At 30.8% G+C, this 14,319-nt stretch overlaps 6 protein-coding genes across 8 annotated transcripts; 2 read left to right on the forward strand and 4 right to left on the reverse strand.

Annotated features, from left to right (window-relative positions):
• Positions 1–334: 334 nt before the first annotated feature.
• PIG-T (phosphatidylinositol glycan anchor biosynthesis class T) lies at positions 335–3,382 on the reverse strand. The gene is made up of 8 exons (XM_066743578.1): positions 2,687–3,382; positions 2,425–2,602; positions 2,119–2,350; positions 1,873–2,040; positions 1,504–1,801; positions 1,028–1,180; positions 675–921; positions 335–591 (listed from the first exon to the last, which is right to left on the reverse strand). Exons 1-8 carry the CDS (start codon positions 2,859–2,861, stop codon positions 339–341), a joined length of 1,704 nt encoding a protein of 567 aa, XP_066599675.1. The 5' UTR covers positions 2,862–3,382; the 3' UTR covers positions 335–338.
• Positions 3,383–3,484: 102 nt separating this feature from the next.
• On the forward strand, positions 3,485–4,165 carry LOC136783435 (RNA 3'-terminal phosphate cyclase-like protein). The gene is made up of 2 exons (XM_066743595.1): positions 3,485–3,759; positions 3,882–4,165. The coding sequence occupies exons 1-2, from the start codon at positions 3,747–3,749 to the stop codon at positions 4,163–4,165; spliced, it is 297 nt and encodes a 98-aa protein (XP_066599692.1). The 5' UTR covers positions 3,485–3,746.
• A 46-nt stretch (positions 4,166–4,211) lies between these two features.
• On the reverse strand, positions 4,212–5,579 carry Adat1 (Adenosine deaminase, tRNA-specific 1). Its single transcript, XM_066743581.1, has 3 exons — positions 4,885–5,579; positions 4,578–4,826; positions 4,212–4,503 (listed from the first exon to the last, which is right to left on the reverse strand). The coding sequence occupies exons 1-3, from the start codon at positions 5,568–5,570 to the stop codon at positions 4,224–4,226; spliced, it is 1,215 nt and encodes a 404-aa protein (XP_066599678.1). The 5' UTR covers positions 5,571–5,579; the 3' UTR covers positions 4,212–4,223.
• A 105-nt stretch (positions 5,580–5,684) lies between these two features.
• LOC136783431 (glyoxal reductase-like) lies at positions 5,685–7,822 on the reverse strand. 2 transcript variants are annotated; one of them, XM_066743591.1, is made up of 6 exons: positions 7,180–7,822; positions 6,931–7,011; positions 6,532–6,639; positions 6,167–6,453; positions 5,898–6,093; positions 5,685–5,825 (listed from the first exon to the last, which is right to left on the reverse strand). In XM_066743591.1, exons 1-6 carry the CDS (start codon positions 7,238–7,240, stop codon positions 5,686–5,688), a joined length of 873 nt encoding a protein of 290 aa, XP_066599688.1. In that variant the 5' UTR covers positions 7,241–7,822; the 3' UTR covers position 5,685. The 2 variants fall into 2 exon arrangements, with proteins under 2 accessions (XP_066599688.1, XP_066599687.1); XM_066743590.1 differs by having other exon boundaries at positions 5,892–6,093.
• A 104-nt stretch (positions 7,823–7,926) lies between these two features.
• On the forward strand, positions 7,927–11,726 carry LOC136783425 (T-cell activation inhibitor, mitochondrial). Of its 2 annotated transcripts, none has more exons than XM_066743579.1 (8): positions 7,927–8,493; positions 8,567–8,681; positions 8,858–9,252; positions 9,312–9,624; positions 9,704–9,804; positions 9,847–10,008; positions 10,082–10,213; positions 10,284–11,726. In XM_066743579.1, exons 1-8 carry the CDS (start codon positions 8,471–8,473, stop codon positions 10,516–10,518), a joined length of 1,476 nt encoding a protein of 491 aa, XP_066599676.1. In that variant the 5' UTR covers positions 7,927–8,470; the 3' UTR covers positions 10,519–11,726. The 2 variants fall into 2 exon arrangements, with proteins under 2 accessions (XP_066599676.1, XP_066599677.1); XM_066743580.1 differs by having other exon boundaries at positions 7,929–8,493; positions 9,865–10,008.
• Positions 11,727–11,819: 93 nt separating this feature from the next.
• Positions 11,820–14,271, reverse strand: LOC136783430 (JNK1/MAPK8-associated membrane protein). The gene is made up of 4 exons (XM_066743589.1): positions 13,351–14,271; positions 13,126–13,295; positions 12,980–13,056; positions 11,820–12,917 (listed from the first exon to the last, which is right to left on the reverse strand). The coding sequence occupies exons 1-4, from the start codon at positions 13,794–13,796 to the stop codon at positions 12,702–12,704; spliced, it is 909 nt and encodes a 302-aa protein (XP_066599686.1). The 5' UTR covers positions 13,797–14,271; the 3' UTR covers positions 11,820–12,701.
• Positions 14,272–14,319: the final 48 nt, after the last annotated feature.

Consider the following 14,319-nt stretch of genomic DNA (forward strand, 5'->3'; position numbering starts at 1 on the left):
AATTTTTTATTAACATTATAATTTGTATAGCAGGCTATATCTGCCCATAGCGCATGTTAAGATATATCAAAAGTGCAACATATTTTGTACTTTTACATTAGCTACTGTGTAAGTTTTATGTGTAGCTACTGATATGACAAGACAAAAAATTAATTCATTTAACAGAAAAAGAGCAGAAAATGCAGGAATTCAAATAATACTGAATGATCTAAGCGATTTTTTTATATTGTTTAAAGAAAATTCAAATATTTTTATATACCAACATAATCCACAAGCATATGCCATTAAATTGTCTGTATACATAGTTTAATTTCATTAGTATTCTGTATTTCACATTTTTATTCTTGCTTATCTTTTGTTCCTGCTTTTCCAAGAAGAAATGAGAACACTTTGCTTTTCCAGTCTTCTTCAATTTGCTTTAACACTAATCTCTTGGTCGAAATATTGTGCAGAGGGCCAAATGCTAATGCAACTGCTGTACAAGCCAGACAAATGACATTGTATGGCATACTGAAATCAGGCGTAGGAAGACTAATGAGAATAGTCTCTGTTCTTAATTGTACCAGATATCCATCTCTGGAAGCATTAAAACTGTAAAAAAAAAGAATAAATATAACTTCTTTTCCTTCCTTGTTAAGGAATTCTTTTAACATTACTATCAATATTATAATGACCTTGATGTTATCGTACTTCCATCAAGCGGTAAAGCTGTATAATTTCGTGCAATAGGCAGCAATGCTGTAATAGTTGCTGGTCCCATATAAAATCCATGATTTGCATCCGGAGGATACTCTTGCCACTTAAGAAATAAATAATCTACTACAATGGAAACTTTTGTTACAGAATGTGGTGGCAGGCGTAAGACTAATTCTAAATAATATGGTCTTTTTCTCTCTTGTCCAGGCAAGTATCGTTGAAGCACTATAAAATTATATTTTCTTAACAAAAATTTAAAAATTAACTCTGTCTAGAGAATCTGCAAAAATTAACTACAAATCAGATAGTTCCCATCTCTTTATTTACTTACATGGCTGAATTTTGTTCCCATTAGAGATCACTTTAATGGTATGTAAGTACATTGGTAAATACCATGGGATGTTTTCAAGCAAAACTATATCCAATGATTGCCAATGATTATTATATATTTTTGTGACTAGACTACCTCTTTCCTGACCATATCCTGTTGATTAAGAAAAATATTGATTACTAATATTGATCTAATGTTAAAACACCTTATCCCCTCTAGCCACTAGCAATTTTCCAAGTTCACCTTTTTTACATGAAACATATAATGTAAAAGGTTCGATCAGTGTTCAGTAACTAACTAAAAATCACACAATATATCTTTAAAAAGTATGATCTGTGATTGAACTCGTTGTAATTTATTTTTATTTGTAAGTAAATAAGTGTATTGAATAAAAAAGGAACGTGATAACAAAATAAGTGAAATGTAATATCCACGCTGCCCGCGATTAGAAGGTTAATTATTCCAGTTAGTCTTACCTATTAAATATCTATTTGCAGAAAGTATAGATGGATAATTTATTGTACTTGTTCTTTGTTTACCATGAACAATACCAATATTAAATATTCCTTTGTTAGAATAGGATCTTACATCGTAAACTGCTATTTGGTTTTGTTGGCCACCTCGCAAACTAGTAATGGTTACATTTGGGAGAGGTATAAGATCATATGCATGAACACTGTTGTTACTAGATATATCCACATATATATTGCTTAAAGTGGCTAGAGGACATGCACCTTTCATGCCCATACCAAAAAATTTCAGTATTGACCAATCCTATAATTAGAATTTTTATAATACTTAAATCGTAAGATGTAAGTAAAATATAAGTTGTTCATTGAAAATACCTGATTTACATCTACCATTATATCATAGATTAAAGAAACTGTTTGTCTCAGTTCCAATGATACTTTAGTGCATGCAGCATTAAAGCATTTTGAGCGAAAATGAATACCAATAGAATGGTAATTCGTATCATGAATGTGTGCAGAATTTAAAAGTGTGGTAAGACCCTTCTGTAATATTAATAAATTAAAACTAAATAAAAAAATGTTTAACAAGAATCTACAACAAGATAATTATAAAATGCTTACTTTTGAATCACACGGCAATAATTTTTTAAATGGTGTTAAATTTTCTGTACAAACTATTTCTCTTGGTAAAGAAGAATATCTTAAATGAGATGAATTTTTAAAACCTTCTACTGCACCAGTAGGGCGAAAAGTAAATTCTGAAGACATACTATTTGATGAATCAACAAAATTTAATGAAGCACAAAATAAACCAGCTAATGCATTAGTTAATCCTCTCCATTCTTCATCCACTCTGAGAAACAAAAAAGACAATTATTTAAGCAATTAAGCAATCACCATCCTGTATGAATCTTTTCATTGGTTTACTGTATAACGTCATTATGAAACCAAGCATAGATTTCTGCACCAGGGCCAGCATCATGGAATGGATATCCCCATTTTTGATAATTCCAAAACCCTTCAGTAAGTGTAAGATGCAGCTCATCTACTTTATGCCTTTCAATTATTTCACTTAAGCCTCTTGGAAATAAGTGTGAGTGATGCACTGAAAAAGTAACATGGTTAATTTACATTCCAGTATCCAATACAAATTATTGTTAATAAGTAAACAAGATTTATTTTCACTCACAGGTTTGCAGAGTATTTACATTTTCCCAAATTGTAGTAAATTGAAAATATGCATAAACATGACCACTAGCTAAAGGTTTTAGCATCAATTCTTCATCAAAATAATCATAAGTATAAATTGACACTATATTATTTGTTAAAAAAATGAGTAAAAATACTTTAGCTGCTACTGTCATTTTAAAAGGTTAAGTCAACTGAGCTAATTGCTTATTGAATACTGGTAAAACATCTGTTTAAACCTGTTACTTTACACGTATCGCATTTATTCGGACTTCTCTTCAATTACAGCCATAAAAATAATTACAATGTAAGAAAAACTAAAATTTACATAAAAAAAACAAACTTTAATCATTTAAAAATAAACTTTAATCTGGCAATCAGAAGAGGCAGTCAAATGCCAGTGATGTAATGTGACAGGACAGAAGTGACAGAACGCCAACAGGGCCACAAGCAAATTAAAGGGTCACTGTAACAAAGAAATTCATGGCTAGAAACCTCAGAATTTGAAGACAAAAAAGCAGTTTCTATGTTCGGGAGCTGGAAATGAAGACACTCTTCTGAAGAAAAATTAGATAAATTATGTGATAATTTATCATTGTCACATGGAATTGCCGTCTATCTAGAACGATTATTGCCTTTTCGTCTTCAAATTCTGAGGTTTCTAGCCCTAAATTTCTTCACGTTACAGTGACCCTAAGGCCCGGTCTTACAGGTCTCAATTAAATTAATTATGCTATATTATATGTTAAATATGTATAATATAGCATAATTAATTTAATTGAGACCTGTAAGACCGGGCCTAAAGGGGCGGGTACATAGTACTAGTACATACACGGCGCGTGAAACATGTGGAGTGGACGCGCCGCGCGCCCTATCCAAAAGTCCGCGCCGCGCGTGTATTTCACGCGCCGTGTATGTACCCGCACCCAGTAGAGATTACTAAAAGTGTTTTTTACTGGCAACCTGGCAACACATGCTCACCTTTAATGGTTACAGGATCGTTACCATGTATGTACATACACCAGAAGGTTTAGGTAAAGAAGCAGCCCTAAGACTTTTAGATGAAATTTACCGGTAAATTACTTAATATATATTTTTATTTACTGTACAAAAATAGTTGATATAATATTTGTAAAATAATTTTTTTTTCTTTTTTTCTATATTTGTTAAATGGCTGTATAAACTCTGCATTTCAGTGTATGGAAATAGCTTGTATAGCATTGGGGAAAAAACATGTTCCCAAAATAACATTGGGCCCTTTAACACAATTAACGAAAGTATTAGAATGAGAAGACTCACGTGTTCATTTATATTTAACAACATATTGGATATTTTCAGAATCCAGTTGTTGCGTGATTTAAAAGAATTTTTTGGAATTGTATTTAAAATTGAACCCCATAAAGAAGAAGGTGAAATCCAAGATCAAGTTGATTTATCTTGTGTAGGAATAAGATATACAAATTTGAGTCGTCGAACATAGTAAAATCGTTATAGATGTGAATATAACTAACTATATATTAAAATTACAAAATATTATTTTATAAAAAAAAGTTTTGTAAATATATCGGCTTTGTAGGCCAAGATGAGAAATTTGTTAATTTTAAATTTTTCCATAATTTTTGATAATTGATCGCCGCTTGTTTATAATGAAAATATCCCATTTTCTTGGGATGCATTGTACCTTTATTTAATTTAGTGATCTTATCACAAATTTTTAAAAATGTATAAAATAACTCTCGACGACTTATTAGTAAATTTTGTCCTTTTCTTTTATTTGTTGCTCCTTGCTTACGACCATTAACAGCTGTTTCTATATTTCTAAATACAAATAATATAAATTTATAATTGTTTATGTTATGAGTGCTTAGATCAGATATAAATTTAAAATATACCTATGTTGCACAGAGCACCAAATGATACTAGATGGACAAGGATGTGTTCTACCACAACCTTTTTTATCAACAAAACAATAAGACGCTTGTAGAACCTTTGGTCCCTCTAATATATTAAATCTTTTATATATACCACGTTCCATAGCTTCTTTGCAATAGGGGGTGTCTCCTCCAATTATTATCGTAGCAATTTTTAATTTTGGTATCAATATTGATAAAAGGGCTCCTTGTACACCAAGAACATTCCATCTGATTATTCGTAAACAAAATTAATTCAGGAAATTATAAGTTACTCAGTTTTCCTTACTTTGCTAATTTGTCAGAGCATGATAAGCTCAAAGTTGGATTTCCTCTTCCTGGTTTTATTCGCAAAGGTCCAACAACATGATAATTTTTGCCTGGTAATTTTGGATCTTGATTACTTTCTGTACCTATGCATTTAGCACCTGTCCTGTATATATCTTCTATTGTAGTATCCTGTTCACTAGTTCTACGAGCCTCTAACTCATATTTTTCATTATTCTCTAATTTTCTCAATTTTGCTGGAGATAATACTACTGTTGCTTCTCTTTTTAAAAATATAGAGCAATCGCCACATGGCATCTGACTGGAGAAGAAATGCAATGATATACCTTCTCTTATTTTAAATTGTTGGGTATCATCAACATAGAAAATATCACTCTGTTTTCCATTCAGTGCAATTTCTAATTGATCATATAAATAACGTAATAAAGCACGTCTTGCAAGGACCTCTGCATGGGAATCACTTAATTGAGCTCCTATATCATCTTGCTTATTCTTAAGTATTTCAGACCCACCAAGACATTTTGTACCAGTGGCAAGAGAAAGCAAACTAAACGAACCATCTGTAGCTTTTAGAACAAAGCCAGATAACACTGTCCACTCATTATTTATTGGCTTTCCAGTTTTTGCAAGTGTTTCATACTTTTTTATACAAAGCTTAGCAACGTCATCAGCAAATTTATCCTCCATAGTTTCTTTTTATTTATATATGTATTATTTAAATTTAAGTGAACTAAAATTTCTATATTTTAACGTTTTATTATATACGTGTTATTTATTTATCAGCTTGGAATGTTAAAGATCACTAAAATACATTTATAGGATCCCAAGCATACTTTTGTTGAGGTAAATTTGATAAAGCATGCATTTGACTTTCTTGAATTAAAAAATCTAACTTTATATTATCTCTAATATGCTCTTTTTTAACTGCTTTAGGTATTATGCCTGAAAGCATATTGAAATAAGCAAAATATAATACATTATGGCTTTATTTATATTTATTAAACTTACCAATACCTTGTTGTAATCCCCATTTTAAAAGTATTCTAGCTGGTGAGACATTTAATTCAGATGATATTTCAATAATAGTTGGATCTTTTAAAAGAGAATTAGAGCTACTAGTGCCAAGAGATGAATATGCTTGAATATGAATGCCTTTTTTCTGACAAAAAGATCTTAAATACTCTTGACGATAATGTGGGTGACACTCTACCTATCACAAAATTGACCTGAAGAAATTAATTTGAAAAATTTACACTAATATTAATATTATAAAATTAATTTACTTGATTAACTGATGGAATTACATCTCCAAAAGCTTCCAATAATTCCAATAAATGTTTAGTTGTATAATTAGAAACTCCCAAAGATCTTATCAGACCTTGCTGTTGCAATTTTATTAATGATTTCCATGTGTTTATTCTTAAATTTTTATTTTTATTAGAACTTTCTGAAATTCCTGCTGCACCTGGCCAATGAATCAAATATAAATCAAGGTAAGATGAGTTGAGTGCTTTAATAGATTGATTTACTGCATTAAAAATTCCTTCTTCATTTCCATTCAAATGTGGTGCTATTATGAGTTAAAGTTATAAAATGATTAAAATAAAATAATTTAAAAACTAAACAACTTTGCCTTTATCGTACTTACATAATTTAGTTGTAATAAAAATATCTTCTCTTTTTAAATTATATTTTGGTAACAAAGTTTTTAAAGCAAAACCAATGTCAGCCTCATTTTTATATACAGCTGCGGTATCTAATAAACTTTGTATTAGATACAGTGATAGAAGAATATAGTATACTTAGATTATAACTATTAATAAGCTTCAAATCTTTACACAATGAAAAATATAAAGTATAAAAAACAAAATAAAGAATAAGTAGTAATTATGAACACTTCAAAAACATTAAACCAGTCAATTATTTTTCACAGTTGACCTGCCTTATTCTTTTATATCTTTTTTCTGATTTTTGTTGCTTATTCCTTATATCTTTTAATGTTTAAAGGCTCATGTAATAATGAATTTTTATATTTTTCTTCACACACCTATAGATCTATAACCTGATTTTAAACATTCATTGACGACATCAAGTATTGTTTGTTGACCTTGTATCCTAAATGTCCCAACTAGAAATAAAACCATACATTTCAAATTTATATATTTGCAATGAAATATAAAAAACATTTAATTACATTAATAATTAGATCTTTTTATAAATAAGATTATAATTGTAGAGTATATGTATATGTATAATATCACATGAAGGTGCGTGCGTATAGTAGTAGTATGCTTACATCCGACGAGTGGCATGTCATATCCACTTAAAAGTCGTATATGAGGATTATTAAAAGACATAATTAATCTTTAAAATTACGTAAATGTAGTCTTTACTAATAAATTCAAACGTATGACTTCCTTTGGATCTTAGGGAACTGGGAAAGCAGCTCAGAGGGAATTATCAGCAATAATTCGAATTTTGAACTCCTCCCGAATTCTCCTAAAATAAGTGTATGTATGTACTGTACAATGTACATATACATATCTCATAGTCTCATATGTATGTATATACATTAGGTCTGTTCTTTTTCGCTGTTTGCTGCACTAGTGCAATAAGTTAGAGTGGAGAAAACATATGTTTGTCTTATTTCAACTAATTGCATTGGCTGCGTTTCAAAACTTTAGCGCTACAGTAGCGCTAGGTAAGATACGTGTCATGATTGGTCAAATTGATTCAACTGACCAATCATGATATAGCGCTACCTTAGCGCTTAAAATTTGAAACGCAACCATTAGTTCGATAGTGCAGCGAAAAGAAACAAACGGATTGTATGTACAGATCGCCACCATTCAACACTGTTTAACACTAGTCGATTGACAAAAAATGATGCTAGGTCTGTTTTTTTTCGCTGCATTGCTGGCATTGCTGCATGCAGTAGATTCAAGATTAATTAAGTCAAGTGAAGATTGAAATACATTTGTCCGCAGTTCACTCACACTAGTCAGTTCCGCGGTGTCCCGGACCCGGACCCCGGTCCGTCTGCAGTCAGTATCTGTATCAGTCTGTATAGTGTATATGTATGTACTACATACACACATATGTAACTCCCGCAGTAGGTGTTCGCTTCGCACTTCGCAGTCCGCACTCCGCCAGTGTGGCCAGATCGAGGACGATTTTGCACAGCTCTCAGTGAGAGCTGTGCGGCGTGCGCACTCCGGACAGCGTGATGGGGATAGAAACCGTCCTCGATCTGGCCACACTGCACTCCGCCCGCACCCGACCACCCGAACGTCCCGAATGCAGCTTTTAACTAACTTCACTCTGTACTTTTTAGCCAAAATTTATTATAGCAAGAAAAGCTAATTTAATTTCTCACCCACACGCTGACGGTAAATACAGTCCTTTTTTAAACACGACCCCTCATCCTCTATGACCTATCCTATATTAGTTGATTGTTCTTTTTTGTGTTGTATCGGTTGCTCGACGTTAAACTCAAACGCAATAATAATACAAGTGATTTTATATTTTTACGCATTATCTTTGTGACATGGAGTTTGAAATAATAGTGCGGTGATTTTACAAACAAAATGTATTGCACATTAACAAGATGGTAATTTAAATTTTCTTTGTTTTTGTTAATTGCATTATGAAGGTCATTTCTAATATTTGTTTGTCTTTGGCAGTTTTTGCAAGAAAGAAGCTGTAAGAGCTTTAAGCACAGGGGAGGTATCCACTGCACTTAGACCTTTCTATTTTACTGTTCATCCTGATCTTTTTGGTCAATATCCAACACAGAGAGTAAGTAACTATCTTTGTGCATTAATAACGTATTGTATTCTTTATATTTATTATAAGATATAAGTGCATTTATTATTGATCTATTTTTGTAATTTATTTGCATTTTTAACTCAATTAGTTTTTTGTGCTTTGGAAGCTTAAGTGTTAAGTTTTAAGTTAATAAACATTTTTTTTAGACTGTTAATGAAAATTCTTTGAAACAATTAAGTTCCATTCTGGAATCTCTGCAACAACAAAGACCTATCAGCCCAACTACATTACCGTTTTATCTAAGATCAAAAGATGAAAAGGAAGTTAAGGCTGGAAAATTCACTTTAGTTAAAATACAACTAAATGAAAGAGATTTAAAAAAAGCTATTCTTTCTATTTTAAAGACTTGCAATTTGCCTACCACATTTGTAGATGAAATTCGAGAGTCTCAGTCAAGGCCAAATGATTTAAAGTATAGATCAAGATTTTGGACCAGAGCTAAGAACGGGGAAAACATTGATTTTTCTGAATTTGAAGATGATCCAATTTATGCTTCAATTTTAATGAGAAGAAAAATGAATACAGAACCTGATACATTAAAGTAAGACATATTAATAAAATTGTTTTTATCATTTCTTACGAAACCAATTTTAATTTTAGAGCATATTTATATAAACACATAAATGAAGCTCATATTAAATTAGAAGCATGCAGACCTATGAGGGAAGAAGTAAAAAAATTAGTAAAAGCTCTTTGTTCGAATCTGGGCTTAAAAAATATTACCTGGGATTGTGGGTGGAATGTAGCTCATTATCGAGGATGCTTACTAGCATTTCAAGCTTTGGCAGAACATCATCCAGAGACTATGATGGTATTGAAGGATAGAACATTGGTATTTGCTAATGACACAGGGATCAGCTTAGAAGGGAATGTTATGTTGAATTCAGGAGAAGTGAGACACAATTGGCTTGATGTAAGATTATTGTATTATGATGTTTTTATATAAAAACAAATCGTGCAAAGCAACTAATTATAGATTTTCTTTTTCGTAGTTAATAAAAAATGTAAAGAAGCATGATACTGTATTACTAAAATTACCTGCTTTTGAAAAAGCAGTGTCACAGGTGCTACTTGATATAAAAGTTGGTCGACGGTGCGTAACATATTGCATAAATTGAGTAATGGTTAAGTTTAGAGTGCTTTATATGTGCAGGAAATTTATGCCAAAGGTGATGGCTGGCCAGTATGAACAGCAACTTAGACAACTGACAACAACATTATCGGATTATCAAGGAAGAAAAAGTTATCCTAGTTGTTGGCCAGCCAGTTTATCTGCTTATGAAATTGTGATAGAAGCGTTAGTAATTGAAAAAACTAGTCTGGTATATTAAGAGATATTAAAGTTATATAATTTAAATCTTTTTTATTAGGGAAGCTGGGCCATTGATGCTATCACCTACTGGGCAATTTATTGTTCCTTCTTCTTGCCCCAGTTTTTTACTAGTTAGTTTTATTACTGATAATTTACAAGAAGCTACAAAAAGATTGAATCACTATAACAAGTAAGGGAATTAATTATTTATTTCAAGCTTAATAATATAAATGATATAAATTTTAATAATTTAATTTCAGTATAAAACATGTGGAACGTGAACTGCATAAAAAAACAATGAAAGAGTTGAGTTTAATAGCTTTAAATAAAGACGATAGTATTACTCCGGATCTGATGATAAAATGCTGTGAACAATTACTGTTGCACAAGCAAACTTTAGCTCCGCATCTTGAAGGAATTATGTTATGGGTAACACATTATTATTCTGTGATGAGCGATGGAGTTTTATGCGTTCCTTGGGACTGGAAACTATAATTTTTAATATTAAAAGCAAAATGCAATTAACATTTTATTACACTTTAGAAATACATGTAATAAAATTTACACAATGTCAATATTATATAGTGTGGGAAATTGACTTAGTTATATATTAGTTAGCTTTACTTTGAAGCTTTCTTTATGAAATTTTTACTTTATAGTATATTATTCTGCCGTGTTAGGAATAGAAATCGTAATTGACGTTTATGTTATTTCAGAATAATCGAATATTTACAAATTAAAATATATGTTCATAAATTATATTAAAAAAATATTTAAGAAGCTATAAATTATTTAAAAAGGCTAGATTCAACATTGGAATTTCATGACTACAAAGTTAGAGTTAAACTGAAGTTATAGGTACAAGACACTGAAAATATAAAAAATTGTAGACAACTTCTATTCTTAGCACAGCAGCATTGCACATAGAAGAGATGATTCAATTTCCCACTTTGGTAATATTCAGTGGAAGCAGCAACTATAGAACTCACTGAAATGCTCATCTGCTACATTCAAGATACTTGGCATTACATGAGAGATCCACTACAAAATAGCTTTACTTGCACATAAATGAGCCTAAAGAAAAATGCTAAACAGTATACCATACAATGTTGATATAGTGTACTTTCAAATAAGATAAATATGCAACAATATAGTAATTTTGGATCTATGAATAGCAAAATGATTAGCTCCGCACGCATATTTAAATTTTTTTTCTAAATATCGATATATTATTAATAAACCAATACTCTTTATGGTACCTTGTAAATATTTTGTAGAAAAATGTATATATAGTGTTGCGTTGTCCAAATGACCATAAGGTGGCAACTTTAAAACTACTTCAAAGTTCAGCGGAACGCTCATGTAGTGGTAAATATTCTAAAATTATTCATTATGATTAGTGAATCAGATAGCACTTTTTGAAATCAACCAATCATATTGAGTATTTTGGTAGAAGCTAAGAAGCCGTTACATATTTCTTCTGCTGAATCTCACCATTGTAGCTATTATAAATATTACTATTCGTTTTTTAGTTAAGAATAGTTTCATATTTTCTTTAAAGATATAACTCTTATATCATGTATATACTCAAATTTACAATTAATGAGCCTAGTCTTCCAGCAAAATGTCTTTATATAATTTTATTGCATGCAGTTTTTGAGAGATAAGCATTTCTGCATTGTAAAAACTGAATAAACTTTAAGGATTGATATAATTTTTTATTTATCCTGAATGAAAATGTCCATTTAATTCTTTATGAAGTATGAATATACAACATGTGTGATTATCTGTGGCCAACCTGGGGAAGCAACATTTAGATATTGTAATTTGCGATAAAAAAACTTGCATCTACCAAGTTACGAAATAGTATATTTGAACCAAGAGTTATACATATACTTCATTCCCCTCACTACTGTTGCCTAAACCCCGCGAGCATATGCAGCATATGCTTCCTCCAGTAATTCGTACCACTATGAAATCTTATATTTTTATATTCTGGTATCTGACTTGAAAGACTGACTTCAAAAGCTTTCCAAAACCGCAATTTTATATTTTCATTTCATCCAAAGAGATTTACGACAAATCAATTTAAAAGTATATGCAGCCAACTAAATGTGCACGTATAAACAGCGGTCACGCACACTACTTCAGTTAATTCCACACCTATATACTATGTAGCATAATATCAAATAGAAATATCTTATAAACGACTGGATGAGATAAAAAGGAAGTTTTGGAAAGCTCTTAAAATTGACTATAAGAATATGTAATATTACATAAAATATTCCATTTAAAAAAATCAAGTTAGTTTTCGTATAGCCTTCAAATGACCTTCTAAATTTCAGATGAAATTTAAATGGCTGATGGATAGGCTGATTTGAGCCAATTTGAGTCCTACAACTTATGTTTGAAATTTTTTTCTAAAACGTTTATTTTTCAAAATATTTAAGGTATTCTATTTTTTATATACAGCCTGTACATGCAAAAACTTGCAGTTTTAAGAAAATAAACTCAAATACAAAATGTCTTTGATGGTTAGATTTATTTATCAACTTACAATATTAAATTATCTGCTATTGTAGAACATCTCAAAAATACTTGTAAAAATGTGATGAAATGTAATCATATTTTCATAACTTTATACAACAGTAGATAAGATTTTAATATATAATTAAAATTTAGTCAATATGTAGTTTATGCGGATCAGTAAATCTAGCAGTAAGAATATAAAACAGAGCAGGTAGAGGAACCAGTGCAATCATACTTGGATGAATGCTCATACCACGGAGAGTGGTAATAGCTACTACTCCATATCCATGCAACATCCAATGACCCAGTATAACTGTCACATTTTTTACATTAGAAACAGAATCTAATAATAATGATTTCATTGTCTGAAAATAGAAAATAGATATTGTTAGTTCTTGAAATTTTTCTTTTGTGTCTATGAATATACCTGATTCAATCTGAATGCAAAATGTGCTGCATTTGATAAAATTGATAAGATTATTGTGATATAAGGAAAGGAATAATCTGTAAAGATAACAGATATTAGTATAAATAATAATAATTTATTGCTTACAGTATATTGATTATACTTGCATATTAAACCACCTCCAACTGCATGCAGTAGAGCCAGTATGGGATAAAAATATAGAGCAGAATATATTGAAAATTTTCCATGATCTGGTAGGAATTTTGATGTAACAATAGGCCTAATTAATAACATTAATACTATACCTAATGCATAAAAAACAAAGACCATTGTATACCTAAAAAAAGATATAATAAAATTAGAGAATATAACCAAATTAAAAAACTACTTACAATGGATAAACTGCTTCTTGAGTACAATGTAATGTATCCTCATAATTAGGACTAGGATTGTGTAACAAAGTATACCAATCTGATAGTCTTTTAGCTTTACAAGATCTGATATCAAATGTTCCAATTGGATCAGTTACTTGAAGGGTAAGAAGTGAGGCACCAATAATTTCAAATAATGCTGAAAGATGTAGTGCAATAACTTCTTTGGGTAAATTTCTCCGCATTGATACCATATCAATACAAAACCAATGTAATATTAATGCTAATAGGGCCATAAATCCTAAATACAACCAATCATAAAACACTGGCATTTCATCACAAGGTACACAAGCTGAAGATGCATTTGCACGAAACCCTCTTGGGCAGGCACCACAATCACTCCAGTTGCCATCAGAGAGTAAATCTCTCCCACAATATATACCAGGACACTTATATAATGTATTCATTTTGCTTTATCTACTCTTAAACTAATGTATTGTCAAAAAATTAAATGGTTTTAATTTCTACATATGTAGCACATTAAAACTTGAATGACAACTATTTATATGTAAGCAGTAAAGATTTTCATTTAGTTATCACATAATGCAGCTGAATATGTAAATCACATAATTCGATTAATAATAGACTAATATTATTTTGGTAATATGTCGATTTATTATTCAAACTTGTAAAAAATATAAAAAACCATTATGTAGTGGAGACCGTAGAGGTCGAACTCGATTGGTCGCCGAGAGCACAATCTAGCTGCTAATTGCAGTATTCGCATTATTCGTTCGTCCTTTTTTGGGAGCTGGAAAACAACAATTTTCTTGCTCTTGGAACAGTAGCCATTTGAGTTTATATTTTCATTGAGGCATGAGGCCGAGGGGTCAAATTGGGTCAAATCGAATTAGAATTGGTTAGAGGTTAGATCTATGTGGATCTATGGATGTATGATGTATGTACCTATGTATGAATACATAGTACATA

Source organism: Prorops nasuta, unplaced genomic scaffold (genome assembly GCF_024137725.1).
Source record: "Prorops nasuta isolate Cenicafe-Biocafe unplaced genomic scaffold, Cenicafe_Pnas_1.2 PNAS00033, whole genome shotgun sequence".
Taxonomy (NCBI): domain Eukaryota; kingdom Metazoa; phylum Arthropoda; class Insecta; order Hymenoptera; family Bethylidae; genus Prorops; species Prorops nasuta.

Coding starts and splice junctions, on each gene's coding strand:
- LOC136783431 (XM_066743590.1), bottom strand. CDS start 7,240: ATGTCTTTTAATAATCCTCATATACGACTTTTAAGTGGATATGACATG. Junction 6,640..6,930: donor ATCAGGTTATAGATCTATAG/GTGTGTGAAGAA, acceptor AAAGTTTATTAG/ATACCGCAGCTGTATATAAA. Junction 6,094..6,166: donor TAATTCCATCAGTTAATCAA/GTAAATTAATTT, acceptor ATTTTGTGATAG/GTAGAGTGTCACCCACATTA.
- PIG-T (XM_066743578.1), bottom strand. CDS start 2,861: ATGACAGTAGCAGCTAAAGTATTTTTACTCATTTTTTTAACAAATAAT. Junction 2,351..2,424: donor TTTCATAATGACGTTATACA/GTAAACCAATGA, acceptor TTTGTTTCTCAG/AGTGGATGAAGAATGGAGAG. Junction 922..1,027: donor TGGGAACAAAATTCAGCCAT/GTAAGTAAATAA, acceptor ATAATTTTATAG/TGCTTCAACGATACTTGCCT.
- LOC136783430 (XM_066743589.1), bottom strand. CDS start 13,796: ATGAATACATTATATAAGTGTCCTGGTATATATTGTGGGAGAGATTTA. Junction 13,296..13,350: donor CAAGAAGCAGTTTATCCATT/GTAAGTAGTTTT, acceptor ATCTTTTTTTAG/GTATACAATGGTCTTTGTTT. Junction 12,918..12,979: donor TTGCATTCAGATTGAATCAG/GTATATTCATAG, acceptor TTCTATTTTCAG/ACAATGAAATCATTATTATT.
- Adat1 (XM_066743581.1), bottom strand. CDS start 5,570: ATGGAGGATAAATTTGCTGATGACGTTGCTAAGCTTTGTATAAAAAAG. Junction 4,827..4,884: donor TGCTCTGACAAATTAGCAAA/GTAAGGAAAACT, acceptor ACGAATAATCAG/ATGGAATGTTCTTGGTGTAC. Junction 4,504..4,577: donor TGGTGCTCTGTGCAACATAG/GTATATTTTAAA, acceptor ATTTGTATTTAG/AAATATAGAAACAGCTGTTA.
- LOC136783425 (XM_066743579.1), top strand. CDS start 8,471: ATGTATTGCACATTAACAAGATG. Junction 8,494..8,566: donor TATTGCACATTAACAAGATG/GTAATTTAAATT, acceptor TGTCTTTGGCAG/TTTTTGCAAGAAAGAAGCTG. Junction 10,214..10,283: donor AGATTGAATCACTATAACAA/GTAAGGGAATTA, acceptor ATTTAATTTCAG/TATAAAACATGTGGAACGTG.